The following is a 24258-nucleotide window of genomic DNA, read 5'->3' as shown; positions in this document are numbered from 1 at the left end:
GAGCCCTTTAACATTATAAAAAAGCAAGAAACTGAAAGCTGTAGCTCTTTGCATGTGTGTGCCCAGAGAGCTTCAATATCTACTTCACACCGACCTCAGTCCAAACAATGTTATACCTAAACAGTTCACTGTTGCTGTTATAACGCAAGGTAAAAGTGGTTTTAGCAAGTCCTATCAAAAACAAAAAATTCTCCTATAACGATTAAAATTACAGTCTCGTGCACTCATGTTCTAAGCCTCAATGGTTTATGGACCCTTACTGGAAATAATTGCTGGTTTTTCATTTCAGTCCTCTCTGCTATCAACCCAGCAACATAACAACTAGCCCAATCCATATTAGCACTGTTACTCTGCCAGTGATCCGAAGCTGGTGTGTGTGTGTGTGTGTGTGTGTGTGTGTGTGTGTGTGTGTGTGTGTTCTAGATTACGGCTTGTCAGTTCCAGGGCAAAGTTAGTTTCAGCATTACGTTAACAGTATTGTTTGTACTTCATTCTCTTTTGGAGAACTGCTTGTCCTTCTTTAATTAAGGAATATTAGTGCAAAACTCCCATATTAGTTGAATGATTAAGTTATTTAACTACTAATGCCAGGGACTTAAACTCAACAGTTAAGAGACACTGCATATAAATATAATTTACAACATAAAACTAATACTGTCTTCATTCAAGAAGCTGGCCTTGTATGAGAACACCTCCAATGTTTGATTGGGCATCACTCAGGGTATAATCTCAACAGCCCCACATGCTCATCTAAGCATTGCAATTTTTGCCATTCCCACAGGTTCTTGCATATTAAGTACTATATATAATGCCTGAAAAATGATATCCTAGCCTTCTCTGAAAACTTTTTCCATACTCTTTTTTTTTATTCCACAACTAACAACCAAATAATCATTGCTGAAGACTTTAATATAACCTTAGGCTGTGGGTTGGACAAGCTGACCCAGTGAGCTGAGGGCATCCAAAAGTCAAAAAGCTTGATGCCTAAAACATGAAAGACAACACTTTAATGGATGTCTGGTGCTGTTTCTACCACAGTGACCACAATTTCACCTTCAATGCCCTGGACCTCACAAGGCTTAAGTAATTACTACACTAATAACCTAGAGAGACTAAGCTTAGCCAGGATCCCCAAATATATATGACAGAGTTTAATACCCCTCATTGTATTAGGGCTATAGCTTGGTTATGGGTGATAAAGCATTTATAGGCTTCTTCTTTCCAATATAAACATAGGTGGCAGACAAGGGGTAAATTTATGATTCTTCATCCACTGATCCAAGTTACTCTTGGAATAAGTGCAGGAAAGAACTCAGTTTTACATGGATAGGAAACCTTTTCCAAAGAAGGTATGGTCTCTGGAACATATACCTGTCCCTCCAATATGTTTATGTTGCATACAAGGTTTAGATCCCTAGATCAGGTGTTTCTACTGACATTTGTTTTGCAGATGTGCAACAGATCCATAAAGGGTTGGATCATAGGATCACCTCTCAGAAGACAAGAAAAAAGCCTTGAGATAGTCTACGTAAGACATGTTGTCTACATTGTGTATTCTTTTTGTGAGGAACTTCTGTGGATGCTCCACTTGTTGCATATGTCTGGACAGGTACATACTGAAAGGGGCAGTGTACTCAATGATTGGTCTATTGAGGGAAAGTACAATAGAACAAGAGCGTCTTTGGACCTAGAGGTCATATGCTTGCTTATAAGTTGCACAACACAGAATACTCTCTTTACTAAAGTAGGCACATGATGGTCAAAGGCCAAGTCATTCTCTGAATGCGTTCCTAAATTCCTAACCACAGTATCAATTCTTAGGGATGTACTATCAATCCAATAATTTCCGGGGGGGGGGGGTTGTCTTTCTGAAAGATTAAGCATTTTATGGCACTGAGTTTTAGACAGTGACTCTGGCATCAGTTACTAGTCTGTGTCAGGCCTCTTTGGAAGATGTTTGGGTATGACTATGCCTAGCTTGCAATTGATAGTGAACTTCTTCCACCAGAGGCCTTTAATGTTGGCCTTGACTTCAGAGAAGTAGATATCAAAAAGGAGCAGTCCCAGCACTGAGCCCTAAGGGACTCCACTAGCAACTGGCATTTTGGCGAGGTGGCTCCAGCTGTCTTGACTTCTTGTGTCCTTATCTGTGAGCAAGCTGGCTATGCAGTGGATGATGTAGGGGGGTATAACTAGTTTCATGAGCTTGCATACAATGCCCAGGTGGGGTATTATACTGGATTCTTTGGCCAGGTCAAGTTAGGGAGGAGGCACTGTTTTGCCCTTGTCCATTGCTTTGGTGACCTTCTTGAAGATGTCCACCAGATTAAGTAGGCATGACCTGCCTTTGACAAAACTAAACTGGGTTGGATCCAATGCCTGAAGGGTTCCCATGTCACTATTTATCATGTCAAAGATTTTTTCTTTCCTTGGCCTTACATGAGACTAGTCAGGCTTACGGGTCAGTAGCTTCCTGGGTCCATGGATGTCCCACCCTTGCACAGAGGGGTAACAGTTGCAGTCCTTCATTTGTTTGACATGAAGACTCTTTGGAGCCTAACACTGAGCTTCTAGTGACCCTGATAGGTCATGTTTCATGCTATTAAGGAGGCATCCTGGAATATTGTCAGGTTCCATCAATGCACCGTTTCTGGCCTTGGAGAGTGCATTGAGGACCTGTTTTAGTTGGGAGAGCTATAGATGGGGGGTATTTCTTGAGAGGAGTCTGGGGGAGAAAGTTGGGTAAAATTGGAGCTGAATTCATCGACCAGTTTAAGTGTTTCTGTTTGCAATTAGTTTAGCACGTTGTTGTGTATTGCCTTTGAGGCTTTGGGCATAGCTAAAGAATGTCTTGTGGTCATCCTTAGCCTGGGGATTTACTTTTACCTCAAATTTGGCTTTGGTAGACTTAGTCCCCGGACTTGTTTTAGTTTGATGAGGGTATTCTTACCTTGCTGAGAATTGCATTTCCTATTTTTGGCTATAATTTTCTTCCTTTTGTCAATACAACCTATTGATGTTGGGATTCCACCAGAGTGGCTCACTTTTTAAGTTTATCCTGTGCTTATATCAGGTAGGTACCACTGCCTATATGCAGCTGTATACATGACTGTATAATATTTTGTGAATGCCTCCACATTAGCAGAGGTGTTCCTGAGTTTGGAGGGGCTTGAAATTTTGCCAGGGTTATAATTAAAGGTAGAAAGTCTGCCTTGGAATAATTCCTAAAAATTCCAGAGTACCTGGTGTCCCAGGTGTTGTTATTTCAAAGGAGACAGCTTTATGCTGAACTTAACCAGTAAGGATGTCACACTTACTGGGATGCAATGTTCTCCCAAGTTAGTAAGGACTATGTCAAACAGCTACTGCCCCTACTGGGTGTATGGGCTATCTGGTCCAGGGCATTGGTGTTGACAAAGTTCAGGAATCTTTGTACCTGTGTCTAAGGTTTTTATAATTCTCAGTTCATAGTGTTGTAGTTGAAGTCACCCATGAGTATGGTGCTGAGTTGAATGGAAAGTGACTTACATTCATTAAGTAAATGGCACAGATTTCCTGGGTTATAGAGGGAGACCTACTGTTTGCACAGATATGGTAAGGGACTTTGGTTATGGTGAGTTGTATGTGGAGGAGCTCAAGTGTGTAATGCTGCTTGACCAGCCTTCAGATGTGATTGTTTTTGATGCAAATTGAGACACCTCCCCCCCCTTTGTCCCTTTCTGTCCAGTAACTGGTCTAAATGTGTGGAAGGGATTATAGACCTGCACTGCCAGGATGTTCTCCACAGATTTAAACCATGTGTCAGTACTACACAAACATCTACATTCTCTACGGTTAGGAAGGCTTACAGAAGTGGAGTTTTATGTTTAGATTCCTGGCAATGAGCAATATCAACTTTAGATAATTCTGTGATACTTTAAGTCAGATGGTTTATCAGGCTGGCAATGTCTAAAAAAGGCACTATGCGGTGGGAAAGATTTTAACCAATATTCAAAAGCCTAGATGGGACAGGTGAAGTTCATCCATGATAAAGTACTGTGGTCTGCCAACCATATACTCCAAGACCAACAAATATAGTACCTCCTTTGAATGACATATATAGGTCTACTTCCTAACAACGAAAAACCAGAAGAACTAAACGCAGAACACAGAGACGAAAACAACGAAACCCCAGAACACCGAAAAACACGCTAGTTTACAAAACACACAAAAACACACACACACACAACTGCCCCACACTACTAAACAAAACACCCTACACTAATGATAGACAGGGGGGCAAGCCCCCCTCCACCCCCCACTTTAATATTCTAACTCCGAGATCGCACAAACAGGCACACAAGGCAAACACACACCCACACAGTACAGTCCCTCACACACACCACAGTCACAACACACACTTACACACAGCATTTCCCCTCACAAATACACTCACACACACTTACCTACAGCAGAACACAAAAATTCAAACTTCCATAACATCGGGATTTTGAATTTTGCACTTTTTGGCGTTCTGTGGTTTTGTTGTTTTTGTCTCGACGTTCCAAATTTCGATCTTCTGGTCTTTCGTCCAACTCAAGTAGACCCATATATATATACGCACACACATATATATATATATATATATATATATATATATATATATATATACACATACATACACACACACACACACACACACACACACACACACACACACACATACACGTATGTGCAAATATATATAGATATATATATATTTACGTACATATATTTGTATGTATAGAGCTGAACTGAATGCACAAATTGAAAATCAAACTATGACTCCCAGCCTCCAAACCTAATTATTCAGAGTGAAAATTCATCAACAGGGAAGGCTTGATGATTTCTCTAATTCTGCTGCTTGTCCACAAACTTCATTAAAGCCGGTGGGAAAACCATTACTTTTTTAGTCCTTCTTTTATTTTCTGATATAATTGCTTTGCTGGAACCCTTCAGCACCAGTAAACCTTCCAGGACCCTTGAATCCATTAATTCTGCTACAGGTGCTTTGACTATTTTACTATTGCCAAAGCTTCATAAATGTATTACTTCTGATGAGGGCCCTGATTCTGTCAGTCCTTTAAGTGAGGACCTTGCAATTCTTTCTCATAATAAAGGTCCCAACACTTCAAGTTCTGCTATACCCTTCAGCTTAATTAATCTTGCAGTAAAGTATGCAAAACACTATAAAGATAGTCTTGCTTTTGTATCCATACAAGGCAAATGCAAAAATGCAATATTCTGTTACTGTCACAAGAGCTGATTAAAATAATTCAGTAATAAATTCAGGGCTGCTCGGATAACTAATTTTTTGACACTTTTAGCAGGTATTCGTAACACAATTGCCTCCAACAAACGTATTTAATGAAACGAAAGATGAGCAATAATGGAGTTGGCGATCTGACATGAACGGAGCAAGATGATGACAATTTACAAATGTAAAGTCTCCTTAAAACACAAATATAAAATATTGTGAAAACAATAACAGACTTCTATCAAAATGATCCACAGCAGTTTAAGTGATCTAGTATCACTGGCTCGTGTAAAAATGTAGTCTTTAGTACACAAACTACAGAAGGCAATTAAAAGTATCTAAAGGCCACTACTCTCTGCAAATTAAGTGTTAAAAGCTTCTTGCATGATAGAACAAATGATGTTCCGCTCTTGAAGCTAAGGGAGTATGAATACTAAGGGAGAATAGAAACTGCATTAATCCACTTTTGATAAATAGCTCATTAATGAAAGAATTTCAGCTATTTAGAGATGCCTGGCAAGAATGCCTTGGTTCTATTATCTCTTAATCAAACTTTTGTCATGGTTGCTCAGGCAGAAAGTTTCAGCCTCAGATCACATGTGAGAAGAAAAACAAATATGTATTCGTAAAGGGATGCACAGAATAGTCCAAACAACTAGATATAAGAAACTCAGGAAGGACTTTATAAACAGAGTAGACATTTCACTTAGTGTATGCCAAACTTACTGCTAATTTTCCATTTCAAACTGAAATTATGGAATATGTAACAAATGGGAAGACTGCTTCAGAACAGTCTTCTGACTGACAATAGGCAACCATTTCTCTTGTGCAATTCTAGCCTGTAACCTTTGTTCAAAGAATCAGGAGTACACCATACTCAAGAACCTCTTAAACCGTATACATGCAGTCAGGTCTGTGTAAAACTAGCCACACAATTCCGTTAGAGCGAAAGAAACCATGGTCTATGTAAAGTAGTAGAAGCATGAATTCTATCCTGCCAAAAATTCAATAAAATATACTTTTATGCTATAACCAATGCCCCTAGCATTTCTAAGATGATGTGCTTACAACTATTATTCTCTTAAGCCATCTGAACTTCTGCTACCACTAGCAACACAGGAAGAAAGCAACTTAACATGACTGGCCTTTACTGTTCTTTTTTTTTTTTTTTTTGGCTTCCGTAGTCAATTATTTTCCTGCAAAATAAACAAATACTGATGCTTTTTTCCAGTATGAATTTATTCATTCATTTTCTGATGTCTGCTTATTCTAGCTCTGGGTCAAAGGGGAGCCAAAGCCTATCCTTACCACCTAATAGACATAAGGCAGAGAAATTAATCCTAGATGTTACATCAGTTTATTGCAGGATGCACTTCTTCAGCCAGTCTGTAGGAGTGTTTCTTCTATCATTTGTTCAAGATTGGTACAGCTCTACCTGACATTTATTAAAATTAGCAAACGTTATTCATAATTTGACAAAGCACCTTTACCCATAACCATTGATGCACTGCAGGATGTTAACTCATGAACCACACTTATATAACCAGTTCAACGCAATGTAAATCATTTTGCATCACATCTTTGTTATATTTAATAAATACACAAAGGCATAGGTTCATATGTGTGTACTAGGCTAATGGCCCTGGAGCCTTTACAGGCCTAGCCCATAGGATTACCTTGGCATCATGCCACCCGACCTTAGTTCCCAGTGCCTCTGTCGAGTAGATGTACTGCAGTGATCCCCAGGGTGAATTTTCTATTTCCCATCCACTTATCAAGATTTCTCTTGAAGAGGGCCAGTGAGGTGCTCTGTTTGACATGTATGGGAAGTCTATTCCATAGCATAGGTAGTCTCTGGGTTATGAACCTGTCCCTCCAGCTTGTTCTGTTGATTATGGTAATGAGGTTGAGGTCTCTGGAGTATGTGGTGCTGAGGGATTGGGATTTCTTTAGATGTAGCATTTCTAACAGAGCTGGGTCAGACATGACTTTGTAAGACAAGCAGAGATCGCCTCTAAGTAGGCGATATGAGACTGAGAATAGTTGGAGTTTTTTGAGTCTGTCCATATAGGACAATTAAGGCATAGGATCCTCTTTGTGGGGTACTTTTGCGGCCTCTCCAGTTGTTGCAGGTGTCTAGTGAGGTACATGCCAAATGGGGCATTGTACTCGATGACTGGCCTTATGAGGGAAGAGTAGATGGAGACAATGACCTCTTTCTTCCTGGATGCAAAACTCTTAGTAATGAGATGTGCCACATAGGACTTTCTGACCACAGTGGCAATGTGGTGGTCAAAAGAGAGGTTCCTGTCAACCTGTGTTCCCAGATCTCTTATAATGCCTTCTGTGTTCAGTGGACTACCATCGATGTGGTAATTCATGGGAACTAGGTTTTTCCCATTGGGGATGATGACACATTTTTTGGCATTGAGGTTAAGGCCATGGTTCTGACACCAGTTGTTGGTCTCAGTGAGGCCTTTCTGTATAATGTCAACATCACTTGGGGAGTTAATTATGGCTCGCAACTTACAATAGTCTGCGAACTTTGTCAGCCAGAGTCCCTTTGTGTTGGCCTGGACTTCAGAGAAGTAGATAGCAAATAGGAGAGGACCCAGGACCAAACCCTGTGGAACTCCACTCATGACTGGTCAGCAGTCTAACTTGGAGTCAGCTACTTAAGGTTCTATGGGTTCTGTGAGCCAGTTTGCAACCCACTTAGTGATATAGGGGTTGATGCCTAGCTTAGTGAGTTTTTCTATGATTCCTGAGTAGGAATGGTATCAAAGGCTTTGGCCAGATCAAGGTAGGCTGTATGAACCCACCTTGCCATCATCCACAGGTCTGCTGACTGACTCAAAGTCATTGACCAGGTTGAGCAGGCATGCTCTACCCTTCACAAAACCAAACTGTGTGGGATCCAGTGTTTGGAGATTCCCTATATCCTTGTTTATTAGGCCCATGATGATGCGTTCCACAGCTTTGCATATCAAACTCATCAGGCTAATGGGGCGATAGTTCCCAGGCTCTGTAGTTGCTCCTCCTTTGTGGAGAGGGATGACTGTAGCAGTGTGCCATTCAGTAGGGACAAAACCTGATGTGAGGCTGTGATTGAACAAGGCACACAGGTGTGGTGCCAGTTCACTCTGTTGTTCATGCAGAACACAGCCAGGGATATTGTCAGGTCCCATAGAAGCTGTATTCTTGGCCTTGGACAGTGCTGTTTTAACCTGTGCAGTAGTAATACTGGGTGCCTGGCAATCTACTGGTATTGCGATTTGTCCTTTTGTGGGGGAGAGGGGTAAAGTTGGCACTGAATCTGTCAGTATATTGGCAATATCTGTTGGCTCAGTATAGGAGGTACCATTGTGCAATATCTCAGAGCAAATCTGGGTATTGCCATGGAGATTCTTTACATAACTATAAAAGGCCTTGTGGTTGTCTTTACTATCTGCTACAATTCTGTTTCCATAGCTAGCTTTAGAGGATTTGATGAGGGATCTTAACTTTTTGTTGAGGCTGATAAGGGAGTCTTTCCCATCTTGGGACTTCACTTCACCTTATTCCGCATAATTTTCTTCCTCCTGTTGTATAGTTTGTTTATGGCAGGGGGACCACCAGATTGTACTACTGAGTATGGCGAGAGCCATGCATTTGTGTACGTGTTTGTACAGTGCATTGGTGCATGATTTGGCGGTCATGCAACTATTCTCTATTTGCATGGGTGCCGTGAAGTTAGCCACCTCTGTTTATAGGAGCCCAAAGTTAGCTTTGAAGAAGGTTTTCATGGTGGTTACCAAACAAGAAGGGCCATCACACAAGGATACCAAAATGAAATTTAATGAACACATTTTAGTGCTTTCGTCTGAATGTAACCACAGACTTCCTCAGAAACAAATAAGAACAACACATTGCACATTTAAATACCCCACCAAGGTCATATGACCATGAAACAATTAACTAATTAACTAAAACACTGATATTTAGAACAACACAGTCACCTAAAAACATCTAAAACTTAGTAAATAAATTTATGCACATAGTTAAACAATCCACTTGTAGCCAAAATAATTACAAAATTAAAAAATCTAAAATCAAACTGTATAAGAATGTTGTTTAAGTATGCTAGAAATGGATACACATTCATTTAATCCAGGGTAAATACAGGCATTAAGCTTGATTTGCCACCTTAATTATTTTTGTTCAATCAACTCATTCCAGGGACCCCCTCTAACATTTTTAATAACCATATCAGTGCCTATAAAACCAAATTCATGATCAGGGTTGTCTAGAATATGTTTGCATAAAGCGCTGTTGATATTACTTTTCTTAATGTCAGAAAGGTGTTCATATATAAGTTCCCGAAACTTTCGCTTGGTCTTTCCCACATAAAAACAACTGCACCACTTACAGAGAGCTAAATAGACAATGCCAACACTGTTACAGTGGAAGTGTATCTTAATGCAAATACCATTCACAAAAACCTTGTCTACTTCAATAAGGAATTTGCAATAATTGCAAAAACCACACCTATGGGTACCCTTTGTTTTAGAGCAAACAACTAAGCCCCCTCTATCACAGGTCTCTAAAATTTCTTTAAAACTTCTACCTTTCTTATATACCATTTTAACCCCATGTTTATATATATCATTCAATTCAGAATAACAGAAAAAACAACTGCCAATGCGTACTTAAAATGCTGTGAATATGTAAGCATTCAGGGATATATTTGGTAATAAATGACAAAGAAAAATCAGTTTTCTCTGAAAACTGGTCAAAATTTAAACTAGGCAGCACAGTATTGGTACCATTGGTGTTCTGTAATGTTGTTGTGTCTTTCGGCTTATCCCAGTTAGGGGTCGCCACAGCGGAACTCCGGTCTGCTAATGATTGGCAGTAGATTTTTAAGTGCCGAGTTGCCAGCTCTGATGCACAACCTTCAACGAAGGTACGCCCATTCACGCATGTCTCCAAACAGAAGACGCTTTAGCTGAGAATCGAACAGGACAACATCTTACTGTGAGGCGACAACGTTACTGCAGGTGTTCTGTAATAAACATGTATAAAACCCAGTCATTCATTTTCATTTCACCTCAAAAAATACAGCTTGAATTAAATCATTAGGGTAACCCCTAGCAGAAAACATACTAGAAAGAATTTTAGCTTCAGCCAAAAAGGTGGAATCACCAGATATCATCCTAGTTCTACTGAGTATGGTGAGATCCATGCATTTGTGTACGTGTTTGTACAGTGCATTGGTGTATGATTCTGCAGTCATGCAACTATTCTCCATTTGCATGGGTGCCATGATGTTAGCCACCGCTGTTTTTAGGAGCCCAAAGTTAGGTTTGGAGAAGTTTTTCATGGCGGTTACTTTTGCGGGATGGGTGGGAGGGATGATGGATCTCCAAGGTGATTAGTTTGTGGTCGGATCTAACCAGGGAGGAGTTGACTAATGGTGTAGAGCAACAGTCACCCATGTTAGTAATGACCAGGTCAAGGATGTTGCTACCGCTAGTGGGAGTAAGAACGAGCTGGTCCAGGGCATTGGAATTAATGAATTTCAGGAAACGTTGGGCAAGTGTATTGGTACACAAGTAGCTTTCCCAGTTAATGGAGGGGTAGTTGAAGTTGCCCAGTATGACAGTGTTAGGTTGGACCCTAATATTCTCCAGGGTGCTTAGGAATATGGAGTGTGAGACTTGGGACATGGTCGGGGACCAATAGCAGGCTACGACCTGAATCTATCTTACCCAATGTTAGCTGCGCCTGAAGTATCTCTGATGCATTATGTTGGGCTACCAGTCTGGAGTATATGATATGGCTTAGTGGTAAATCACTTTGGCTATGGTGTGCAGGGTCCTGGGTTCGAGCCTTGCATAGGCTGCTTTAGTACCTACCTATGAACCTAGAAAAATCTTGATGATTGGATGGGAAATGAGTGGATCACTTCTGCGGCTCTGCTTGACAGGGGCACAGGAAAATAATTTTCTTGGGTGGCAAAAGCCAGGGTACCTTTTTGGCTAGGCTTACATAGGCCCTAGGGCCAATAGCCTAGTACCTACCTATGAACGTAGGTGTGCACATCCTTTATGAATATGGAAGCACCACCGCCTTTGGAGCTTCAGTCCAAGTTCTGGGGCTGAAAGGTGTGGAATGAGTTATAGCCTGATAGTGCAGGGATGCTTTCTGCTGCCTCATTTCAGGTCTTTGTTACAGCAGAAATGTCGATGTTCTCCATTTTAAGGAGTGTGTCGAGTGAGTGCATTTTGAGATTTAGACTTCTAGCGTTGAGCAGCATGACCCTCAGATTGCATTTGTTTGTAGCTGTTACAGTGGTAATTTGGTCTTTGGAACACCTCCTAAAAAGGCACTATAGGGGTGGCAAGAGCCTTGGCCAGCATCCGGAAGCACAGGGGTGGCAGATGCAGGCCATCTCTGGCAAAGCATCAAGATCTGTCAATCATGTCATCCCAGGCAGACACAGATACTGGATCCCCTTAAAATGACACCAGAAACTTAGCCAATTATTGAAATCAATTATTTTCTGCTTGTACTGTGGTATCATTCTGGGTGATGGTAGGAGGCTGCTCAGGGCTAGGGTCTTACCCACCTGGGCTACATAATCAGAGGGCTCCTCCAGGTCTCTTCATGTAGTCCAGGGTGGTACATCTAAGGTCATTCACATCCACATGTACAATGAAAGTCATATTTGTACCTGTTGTTGAGGGACCTGAGTGCGTGCATTATGTGGCAGATCCTGGCACCTGAAAGGCAGCTGTTATTCAACCTAGTGAGTGGACCATCAGTGTGCCTCATTATCGAGTCACCTATGACTAGTGTGTTGGGCATGCTGTTTTGCCTTAATGGGATTTGGTTGAGTGGCACATTGTTTAGGAGAGTTGTGTCTAGTGATTAGTGTTGTGTTGGTCAAGTGCATTTCTGCCTTGGAGGTCTCCTGTTTGTGTAGATTATTATTGAGAGCCTCCACAAAGACGGGTGTGTGGTTTGTGTTTTTATGTGAAGGCAGTGCTGGTGTGTATTCTGGAGGGCTATGTGTTACATGTGGTGTGGTGCAATGTTGACCTTCTCCTCTTGACCAGCTATCCCGGTCTTGGCTGGAGAGTGCGTGGCTTCCAATTTGGATATATAAGTGCATCTCTCATAAGTCTGAGTGTTGGGAGGTAAGAGGAGAGGGTTGTCAGTGTACATGAGGCAGTTGTTACATTGCCTCAGGATGCCCAAGTTCACCAAGTTAATAGGAGAAAGCACAGGGAACTGACCTTTAGACATGCCTGGAGGGATGGGCATTAATAATAAGCACTGGAGCAGTTTCCTTGTAGAATGCTTAGTACTGGCAGCACTTTTGTGGCAATTGCCACAAGAAGTCTGATAAAGTGCTAAACTAATAAGATAGTAAAAAAGTGCAAGAGAGGAGAGAACTAGCAGATCTAAGGGAAAAATTGAAGACCAGACTTTTTGGCACCACTCAGAAGCTTACAAACATTCCTGGATACAGCAAATCTGTATCTGGACTAGACTAGTTTCAGGAAAGGTGAGAAACAAGCGGAAATGTGGGCGTTTAAACCAGAAAGTTGAAAGAAATGGAAAAACTACCCTAACAGGCAATAAACTACAATTTCTGGGCCAGAACTCACTCCTCTTATGGTAGATAGGCTACCTAGTGCTTACCACTCCCACTGATAAGCTAGAAGGCTTCCCTCCAACACAGAAAGGCTTGGGGGCTCAGAAGCTTACAAACAGTCCTGGATACAGCAAATCTCTATCTGGCTAGCCTAGTTACAGGAAAGGCGAGAAACACATGCAAACACGGGCTTTTAAACTAGAAAGTTGAAAGAGATGGAAAAACTGCCCAAACAGTCAATAAACTACAATTTCTGGGCCAGAAACCACTCCTCTCATGGTAGATAGGCTATCTAGTTTTTACCACTCCCAGGTAGATTAAATGGCCACAGCCATGTGTTTATTGCCAATTACTGCCAATGACGCTTACTGATTAAAACCAATTATTGTGAGATGTACACAAGGCAGGAATTTCAGGGAGGACATTTCTTTACTTCTTAGCAGTGCCCTAAATACTACAGAGCAACAGATGGCACTGTTGATATCCAGTCCTTCTGATTAATCTTACCCACAACATAATTTCAAATCCTCTGGACCTCCTTACAGTCTGTCAAGGAACCAGGCTCATAAATCCCCTGGCAACAATCCCTTAGGGCTGTCTGATCTGTAGAAAGTCCAGTTAACGAGTCCTGAGACCCCCCCCCCAACCACTTACCTTGGCCTCCCTTCCATTATCTGCCTTCCACTTACATGACTGTGACAACCTAGCCTAACCTATCTATCTCATCTGGAGGAAAAGGTGAAAACCTGAAAAATCCAGTGGGAAAAAACAAGAAATTCCTTCTCGACCCCTACCTTTACAGGTCACTGGGTGCCGTAACGTCCTTTCAGCTGACCCTAAACTGACTGCCAACTTCCCCCTGCTTTTATGAGGGGGATGGGTTAAGTTGCCAAGGTAGAAATCAAAAAGACTGATTGGCTTTGTCCCCAGCCTTTTCAATACTGGATGGCACCTCCTGTCCTGGACGGCACCTCCTGTCCTACTCCCTAACCAAAAAATGTAACTCTCTCCCTCCTTCTCTATGAACAATTGAAAACACTGACAACTTCAAATCACATCTCCATTCCTACTTTTTCTCTAACTGGAAGTGCAATTGCACTTTACCCACCTAGCCTTCTTCTCTCCTCATTTTAAATCATATTTTCCCTACTTTTCATTTGCCTACTACTTAACTCCTCTAGAAATGATTCACTCTTCAGCATTACCTAATGTACATTTTGTATATATCGTATCTAGTTTTCTCTCCCAGTTCTCCTCTCCCTATCATTTGTACCTGTTCTGCCACTCAAACAAGACATTTTCTATACAACCAATGGAATTTTTTCCTTTCAACATATGACTTATATGCTAAATTACCAATGTACCAGTTCATGTCTCTGTTCTAAAAAGTATCTGCACCCTCAACAGTTACTATAACTTGCTTATCTTATGTATCTGCATCCCGAGGGGTACTTTATCTGAATACTTAATGTTTACTATGTAATGTGTAGCTTTACCAATGTACTAGTTCACGTGTGGATTTTGAATGGTAACTTTAATCCACAAATTCAATGTCTACTATGTAATATGAAGCCTTACCAATTTACCTGTTTATATTTCTGATTTTATAATATATCTATACCCTCCATATTAACTGTATTTTGTTTATCTTATGCATCTGTATCATGAATTGTAACTTAATCTGAATATCTAATGTTTTATTATGTAATGTTGGAGCTTTTCTCCCCGGGCCTTCACTGAAAATGGGCTTTTGAGCCCAGTGGACCCCTTCCCCCTGGTCACCAAACTGAAATAAATAAATAAATACAACCCAGGAACAGCTCATCCCACCCTAACCCTCCTGACCTATCCTGTCCCTACCTGTTCCTCCAGCTCCCCCCTCCCCCCGAAACCTGAGTCAAGCTGACCTGCCTTAGACAAATGATGGCTTGCTGCAACCTGGCAAGTCAGCCATTAATATCTTTGGGATATGGGACAGAACTGGTATACCCAGTGAAAGAACATCATGGACACAGGGAAGACATGAAACTATGAACAGAAGACATCTCAGTCAGGAAATGGAGAAAAACAATAGCTGTGATGGAACAATTTAAACCACTGTGCCAACTACACATTGTTTATTTAAGATGTTAACTAGATAAGTGAGATAATCCAAGTGACACATTCCACTCATAATTTGGAAAATATAAAGACAAGAAAACAAGCAATGTACAGTATGCAGTGTTGTACAAATAAATCAACAGAGCTGAGACATAAAGAGAGAGATGCCTAGTTTACTGCAATATTCCAAATACTAGCAAGGCCAATGGCAATATGTCAAGGCCTACAGCAAGTTGGAACCTTCAGACCCATAGCAAGGACTTCCGCTGCCACAAGACCCCCAACCACAATCCGAGTCACCACCTAATATCATACCTCCACCCTCTCCCATATCCCTCCATCAACATGTCTCCTTTCTGTCCTACCTCCGGAGAGTCATTTCTTCCCCTTACCCATTAAATATACATTTCCTTACTTTGAGCAGATCTTAAGTCGGTAGGTTTGTCAGTCAGCAAACACAGAGACTAACATACTGTTGTTACATACTCCTGCACCACACTTATGTACCAAATCTTGTCTATTACACACTATATTCCTCTAGTTCTGAATGGCCAGCCAAAAGCAATTCATGTAGTCATGCATGTATAAAAAAAATGAAAGTTTAACAAATGGGGAGAGTATTATGTACCCCATATTCATGAATACACAATAAGTAGGAAAATTACTATATATATATATATATATATATATATATATATATATATATATATATATATATATATATATATCACAGTAATATTCGTAAACTACAAATGCAGTGCATGAACAAAAATACATCACTATAAAATTAGCTAAGGAATATACAAGTTAGCAGATGGTACAGCAGCCCCCATCCCAAAACAGTTTTGTATTTATTTATTTATTTATTCCAGTTTGATGACCGGGGAGGTCCAGTCCTCTAATACATTAGACTATGACTTAAAACACAAGTACATTGAAAACAAAAGCTACCTGTTTTAATGCAGTACAGAAACAGTGAAAAATCATTACATCTTTCAACAGCAACTGCCTCCTATTTCAGTGCAGTATAATACAGCAACAACAGTCACTAATTTATCCATACAATACATTAATAAGAAAGTTACAAATAATCACACTGATTTAATATAGTTTGATGACATTTCTGACCAGGAGAGCCACTCAATGAGCACTGTTTCACTGTAAGAATTTCCAAAGTCAAATATATCATAACAGTTTTGGAGTTCCCTAGCAGAAACATAATAAGGTAAACACAGTCAAAGCAGTATTGAAGGAGTGAAGAGTCCCCCAAAAATTAACAGATTCTAGAACCTTGGGTGAATTTAAAAAAAAATCACAGAACCCACAGAAATATTAATAGGCCAAGAGGATTTTGACTCCATTAAAAGAGTTGGAGATGTCCAACATGACTAAATGGATGTATTTTTTAATAAATCATGTGTGTGTGTTTGAGCTTTAAAGGGATAACAGTAGTGTTAGTTTTTGGCATTCTTCATCCAATTACAGACCTTGTTATCCATCTGACTTATTAGCAACATACAAGTCCATTTGCTACTTTGAGAAATGAATAGTAAATATATCAAGGAAAGATAATCCTGTCTGCACTGGTGATGCAGAGTGATAACGCCATGACTGTTCCCCAAGTGACCTGAGCTCTATTAGCATATTGGAGTCTGGATGGCACAGACAGCGGTTGGGCATGATAGGGAAAGAATGAGGCCCCAGACAGCTTGCAGCATTGATCTGCTGACAAATCCTCCTCTGGAGGGCAGAGACCTGTTAGGATGCAGGAAGGGTGTGAGCATGACTGCCCAATCTATTGAAGGTAGTCCTTGTTGGTATGTATGTATAAAGAGTCATGCCAGTACAGAAAAAAGTCAAAAGTGATCCTTGCAAAGATGAAGTGTTCATACCACCATCAGGAAAGGCCATTCACTATAGATAGCCCTGAAAGTCAGGATGCCAGTAAGGGCACAAACAACCCCAATGTCTGCCTGCATTATAAAGCCCTGTGCAGTTCTAGACCCAATGGATCTGGGGATTTCCCCCCACCACTAAGGAATGAATACTTATCCAAGACAAGGTGGCATGATCACTGGCAGTTAACAGTCAAGAATATACATTAAAGAAAGATAACTGGCTGTACTTGGGCTATCCTTGAATAGGACCCCTATAGATTCCACAATGTCTACTTGTACCTAAAACTAACTATGTCATCACATAATAGATGCATAGCTGTTATATTTGACTTAGGAACGGAGATGATTTTTAATAAGATGCCAAATGTGGTAAGTAGCCCACAGGGAAACAAAATTAATTAGCTTTAGATCAAAATGCAGTTAATGTTAACTGAATGTAAGGATGAATCAGTGTACTTCATAATGCAGTGTGTGAAGACTGAAGCCGATGAAACAAGGTGCAGCATTAGATAGAAGGAGTCACCTGTTAGAGTCTGTATGTGCATCAGCTGTCTTCTCCCACTATCTGATACTATAAGATCTACTCCATATTCAATCTCTACATTTCCTAGTTAGCCACTTGAAATGCAAAGAATCAGCTACATCCCCTTGAGATATCTCAGCTCATATCACAAAAGCTTGACAACAATATCTCATAGCAGCAGCATGAGTATGCACATTCTCACAATACAAGCACTTGACATCACTATATTATGAGAAATGACACACAAGATGTTTCACCTACTATGTAGGGGACGTTGCCCCCCCCCCCCAGCACACCTCCCCTTACTTTATTACTCTAACTGGGAAGTTGCTACACCTTCAGGAAAGAGCAGTCACTGGCAGGTACTGTGAAACCTGTCACACTCCTCCAACAGGCTGCATGATCAGGCAGCTCATTAAACACTAACTTAACAGCATTATCATTTTATTCCTTTGAGAAGTAAGCAACAGAACATATGCAACTACTACACCAGTTATTATGATCAAATAATTGCAATGATCTTGGGTGATCTAACAAATGACTATGTCTTGCATAGAAACATCTAAATAGGTTTCCCGGTATACTTGGGTAATCAAAAATGGCATATGGATGTTTTTTGTCTTGGTTTATGAAGTGTGAGCTTTTGCTTAGTGTTCAACAGATTGATTTTGGTACCACTACGCTGCATGCTTTCAGGACCTTGTTCACATATGACATTGCCAAACAGACATTGCAGTGTTGACTCATGGTACCACATTAGTACCCTTTTAGCAGTCTGTTCTACAATGAGATGTCCTTGCTGGCCAGCTGTATAAATGTAATTTAGTCAGTATGATCCTTGTGGTGAGTTACTTCACAAGGACTATGTGCTTCCCAGCACATGCCCTAAGAATTTCTTCACATTCCATGTGCTTCTTGCATTCAGGATGCTAGACATTCTCTTTGCTACATGAATGTGCCTTTTTTGTTGCTGAGTGGGATTTTACACCAAATCCTGAGCCACATAACTGTAGGCCGTGCATTTCTGTGAAGGATAATAAATTTGCTGAACAAGTATTTCATGTCTGGAAGTCAGTGGCACACTTCCATTCCTGTCATCTCCATATGCACTGTCTTAAAGGCATGACTCACATAAGAACATGTGAATATTCACTATACATTCTGTGTACAATAAGCACATCACTATAACAAATTGCCTAAGGTGCTCCATACATTTCTGGATCTGCCCCACGTTTTTGAGAATACTGCCATCGGCGTGTTTTCAGACCACACACATGCTTCTTTTTATATGGCAGCGAATATAATGAGGAAACGAACATCTGTAGATGAAGAAAAGGTCAACCTTAAGACAGATATTTTCTGTAGTATTGCATCATGTCCAGAGACAGATATGGTATGACCAGCAATATTTAAATGTAAAGCATTTTTTTGTGCTGCATTATTCATATCTGTGCAAGTCTTTAGTATAACCTGAAAAAAACCCCACAAAAATCAATGATAAGAACTTCTGCTGGAAAACAGATGTTGTTCATAGGCCGATGATAGCATGCATGTGAGGGTCCTGTATGGGCCTTTGAGCTTGACAGCTAGAAAGATTATGTGCTTGCATAATGCAGGGCTTGGCACAAACACATATCCAGCTGTAACAAAATTCATGCACTCCACCTAAACAGTAAAACTTCCAATGTTGTTTTTAATACATATTTTAATTGCACTTTAGTTCAAAATGATCAGTAGGCTAGGAAATACCATCTTTGCCTAAACTCAGACAACGAATATATATAATATACACACACACATATTCACATATATATGCATATTTGTAAATGTATCTGTGTGATTTTGTTTTAATACCGCCACTTTTCAAATATCTGCTCTTATCTCTATACAACTAAAGCATATTAAACAGCACCAGTGGATAAAAGAGTTATTATGCAAAATGCAACAGTGTAAATATGAATGTTGATATCTGCCTTCACAGTACATCAAATAACCACTCTACAGACAATGCTAAAATTTAAATACCCTTGTTAAAGCAACATATGTTATGAAATATCCTACCCATGTGGATCCTGGAGCCGCTTTCTAAACCAGACCACTATTACATAACTGCAAAATATATCCACAAGAATCAAAATTTGACAAATGCAAACAATATATCTATTAGTTCTAACCAAAGTTTTTCAAACTACGTTTTGGCTGCTGTTACAGACACTGCATATTGCAGTCATTTCACAGCAAAAAAAAAAAAAACATTTCATTATGCAGAGTTTTAAGAACAATGTCAGGGGTGTAAAATTTATGAGGTGACATTAGACCTGTATATACTGAAGGTCTAGAGATAAATTTTCAATAATTAGCAAATTTATGAGTGGCAACTTTGACACTCAGGACAACAGTTATGACCCGGGTGTTCTGCAATGTAAGGAAAAATGAATTCCTGTTCTGCTTTGTGAGGGTGACTAACAAGACTGTTTAGAAATGAAGGAGCATACCATAAAAACAGTATTCCGCACTATTAGATCAAAGAACTGTTTCAGCTCTGGCATACAGGGTCATAAACTTTAATAAGTATGCTTACAATCCTCTCATCATACACCTTAAACTATTTAAACTACATAGAAATAGCATCATATCTAAAATGTATTAGTGTCAAAAGTAGTGCTGGTCTCCACTGTACAATTTGCTGAGGCAAGTAATAATGACATATGAAGGCAGGTTAGTGTGTGTGAGTATGTTGGGGGTGAATGTTAGCAAATCTGCACAAAGGGAATCTGTTTGCTGTTTATCTTCCTTTACACTGTTCTACATTGAACCTACACTGTGATACAAGTTTCTTCTCATCCTTTCTATACCTATCCTTGTAATGAACCTCTCTCTACTGTAAATTATTCACTGCAGAGACATATTTTTCCATTTACTGTTACATTAAAGAAAACCATTCTCACTTCCAGATTCTGTAACTCTCCATTACTGACTTGCTGGGTAACAAGTTTGTCACACTAGCCAGCGTCATAAGATCGCTTTCCTCAGTTTGCTCACAAAGTTTTGCCATAAAAGTTTACCATTTATCTACACATACAGGGCTGCCTCCCATTCATTTGCACCTCCATATACATATAAACATATTTATTTAATTTTTTACCAATATTGTGTGGTTAATCAAACATTCCCAAGATCCCAAGTGTCAATGTGACAGCTGACACTTTCGTATAAACAGGAGTTACAGCCTTCCAACTCAAGGGTAAATGGGGGTTGTGGAGTCTATTCAGCGAATTTAGAACACAAGGATCTTGTAATTCTCAACAGCAAATAGTTTGATTAATCATGTTTATAAATACAGTGACATTACAAGTAAATTTAATACTAGTGGGACGTCTTATCCTGAAAACAATCTGCATCATGCAGGTGGAAATTTGTGCACGATTATACAGTCCATGAGCCACGAACTTGAGACACTTAAAATGACTTATGTGTATCTGGCAGTATAAAGTACGAAACTAAATAAATTCCAAAAACGCCAAATAGCCTCAAAATAAGAACTTCAAAGCATTAAATATGGCAAGTGTGTATGCTTATCTGCTGGATGGGTGGGTGTGGGCGCAAAAGTTTCCCAGCCAAGATGAAAGTTATTAGTCAGGCATGAGGTCCAGTAAAAGTTAGTGTCAGTGGGAATAATTAAGTTTGATGACGCACAATTAAAGACAGCTGATAAAAGCTTCAACGAAAAAAAGAAAAGACAACATTCAAGTAATAGCTTTATTAAAGGGGCAATCAGAATCAATTAATTTAAGGCTTGTCAAGATGTTTGCTTGTGTGTAGGGAGGGGTGAAAGTTATTCTGCAATCAAGTTTTTTTTAAACTTACCAGGCTTCTCAGCTATACTTGCAGCATCAATTCGTCCTCCCCTGCGCCAGCTGTGGAGGTGTCTCTGTAGAATGTTGAATCTCTCTTCCAGCAGCCGGGACCGGTGGCACAGTGACAACAGGTCACCTTCCAGCTCCTGAGTGATGCTGGCAGCGTGGCGACACACATCTGCGAGCTGCCGTAACACTGAGTGCAGAGTGAAGGCGCATACATCTCCAAGCTCGGAGAAGGAGAAGCCCGAGCAGGGGGCGGTTGCTACTGTTGCCCGGCACAGGCGCTGGGGCAGTACAACCCGCTTAGCAAAGGGCATGGATAGTAGCGGGGCTCGGTGGGTGACACTACGGTGGTGCGATGTTACGAGGCGCCAGAGACTAGCTGTCCTGATGATATGGAACAGCTAGCGGCCCCCTCTCACCAGCTTTTCCCCAAGTCCAAAGCTAGAGTCGCAGACAGTAACTGTAGCTGTATTGGAGCCGAGTGGCCACTGAGAGGAGCTCGATCAGGATGCTCTCCCCCTCATTATCATTTGGGCGGAGAGGGCGGGAAGGGTCTCTTATCTTATGTGTACTGCACAGCTTTTGAGAACCTCTGTGGAACCACTCTTTTAAAAGATAGAGAAAAATACTGCATGTTTTCTGCTGTAGAACTAAACTCTCAACTTTTCATCGACTGTTGGGCTGTACCTAGGAAAACACAAGCTAAAGCAAAGACGAGTTTCTAATCCTAAAACTGAAAGCGTTAACAGCATACTAAATCTGAATAAGTTTTATAGTTTCAAGTTCATTTCCAGTGCGTGCAAGTATCTTTGGACTCTTCGGAATGGAGTCTTGCACACAGCAAAACACGTTATGCCCTAGTTGTGCCCAAGTGCCATTTGAGTGCGCATACAGTTGCTTCTGTCCATGTTAGTGTGCCGCTACTTCAAAACAAAGTGACGGTTCAGCACAGGACCCTTTGATCGGTCTGACATTTTATGTGGAAACTGGCTTGTGCTATTATCAGATCCAACATCTGGAAGTGTTTACTGTATAATTTATCTGTAAGCAGTAAATCTTGATTAAGTGGCGTGGTTACTGGTTTGGTATGACAACTAATTTCCCAGTGGTGTGGTTTGGTATGAGGTTGCAGTAAAGGAACGTGTGCCCACTGCAGTACAGTTACCTTCGCTATGAGCGCTCTTATTTCACCTCCTATGCGGCCTGCGACAGCAGTGAGTTAAATGCAGTAACTTTGTAGGGTTACCACCCGCCCGTCTTTGGACAGCTGTGTCCTGCGCAGAAACCTAAAAAAAGACAAATGTTCCGGGATTCCAGGAGAAAAAGTATTTCTCACGTTTTTCTGCAACAGTCGCATAAAACAGTTATTTTGTGTCTGTAACACCTAAATGTTATATAAAATAGCATAAGCAACTGAAATGCTACAACTACAAGAACAACCTTTTATTTTGACAAAAAAAAGTCTGTCCTTTGCACTGGCTGTGGGTATGCTTTGTCTTGCAACATCTCAACGTTTCTACAAACTATATCCCACTTTGGACATTTGAAAAGATGGCAAGCTTAGTATTAAGATCATGGGTGTTTCCTCTAAAAATAGTCTTCCACTGAAGTGTACTACAAAATGTATTAGTGGATGAAAAAAAAAACCTTGCATTTTGAAGTACACTTCAGTGGAACAGGAATCTTAACTACTATAACTATAATTTGTACAAACATAACCTTATTCCTATGAAACTTGACTTTCCTCATGAAATTAGACCTGTTTTAGGATACACGTTACCAAATAACTAAAGTTAGCATATATATATATATATATATATATATATATATATATATATATATATATATATATTTTTTTTTTTTGGAGTCTACTATACTATCTGATAACCTTCTGTTTTAAAACAAAGTTCTCTTCTCCTGGATCCTTTGTGACATTTGTGAAAGGCTAGTGCAATTACATTTTGCTTAGATACATGCAGTGGAGAAGTATTCAATAAGGTGCATGGTTTAGATTTCACTGCTCACCCATTGGTGATGTGAGGCAATAGCCCAAATGGTAGCATACACTCTCACGAGTGCCTTATTGCACTTACAAAATGAGTGCCTGTAATTTTTTTTAATTTTAAATTTTACACTTAATGGTGGATGTACACAAATTTGTTTTGTAGTATATCTCAAAGCAAAATACTTCTCCGGGACAATTTTAACTAACTGATAGCAGTGCAGGTTTATAACTTTTTAAATTTTGTGGATTTTGGTCTGAATTTTTCAGGGTAGTCTTCCAATGGACTCTTCTGTCAAGCTGCAGTGTGCTATTGCACAGTCCAGTTTATAAAGAGATAGTAACACTACCCATTATCTCAACTGTCTTTTGGCTGGTGAACCAACTTAATCCAGATAAGAAGAGTTACTTATCAGTAGCACAGTCCTTCATAAACATGTATACTGCTTTGCAGGTAACAGTCTCAGAAATATTCACAAGAGTAATTATTTTGGTGGCAACTCCAAAGAACCGAAGAAAATATGTAAAGCATTAATATTCCACTCCATCCCACCCTATCATTTTTTTAAGCTGGCTTTCCTGATTGAATGCTTGCTTTCTTCATCAGAACATCAGACTGTACCTATTTTGGAAGCAGTGCCTATTTTCAGGCTTGATCTACCCCTTCATATAATGTACCTTTTTGGAGCTATATTCCAATTTTCAGTCATGATTTACCCTTGAACACAATTTTGTGAATACACCCAGACACACAATATTTTGAAGCTGTTTACTACTTAGGAAGCCAGACTACACAAACAACATAATGGTGGCACAAATAAGTTTTAAGGAAGAGGACCCATATGGTGCATCTCCTTTTTTCAGAAAACAATAAATCAGTTTTTGCAATATGATCCAGTAAAGTCTACAGATTTTACACTGTGCCTCTAATAATATGCTTATATTTTTTGTATCA

At 40.1% G+C, this 24258-nt stretch overlaps 1 protein-coding gene across 2 annotated transcripts in view; it reads right to left on the bottom strand.

Moving 5' to 3' along the window:
- Positions 1-21786, bottom strand: part of NHSL2 (NHS like 2) — a 1843971-nt gene extending 1822185 nt beyond the window's left edge. The window contains exon 1 of one of the 2 annotated variants that reach the window (XM_044057040.1): positions 21306-21786. In XM_044057040.1, the coding sequence (XP_043912975.1) occupies positions 21306-21615 (310 nt within the window). In that variant the 5' untranslated portion in view covers positions 21616-21786. The remainder of the gene's footprint in view (positions 1-21305) is intronic. The other variant, XM_044057041.1, reaches the window with a different exon arrangement.
- Positions 21787-24258: the final 2472 nt, after the last annotated feature.

This window comes from Protopterus annectens, chromosome 15.part0 (genome assembly GCF_019279795.1).
Source record: "Protopterus annectens isolate FY-2018-M chromosome 15.part0, PAN1.0, whole genome shotgun sequence".
In the NCBI taxonomy this organism is placed as follows: Eukaryota; Metazoa; Chordata; order Ceratodontiformes; family Protopteridae; genus Protopterus; species Protopterus annectens.
This window is presented reverse-complemented; position numbering and strand designations above follow the sequence as displayed.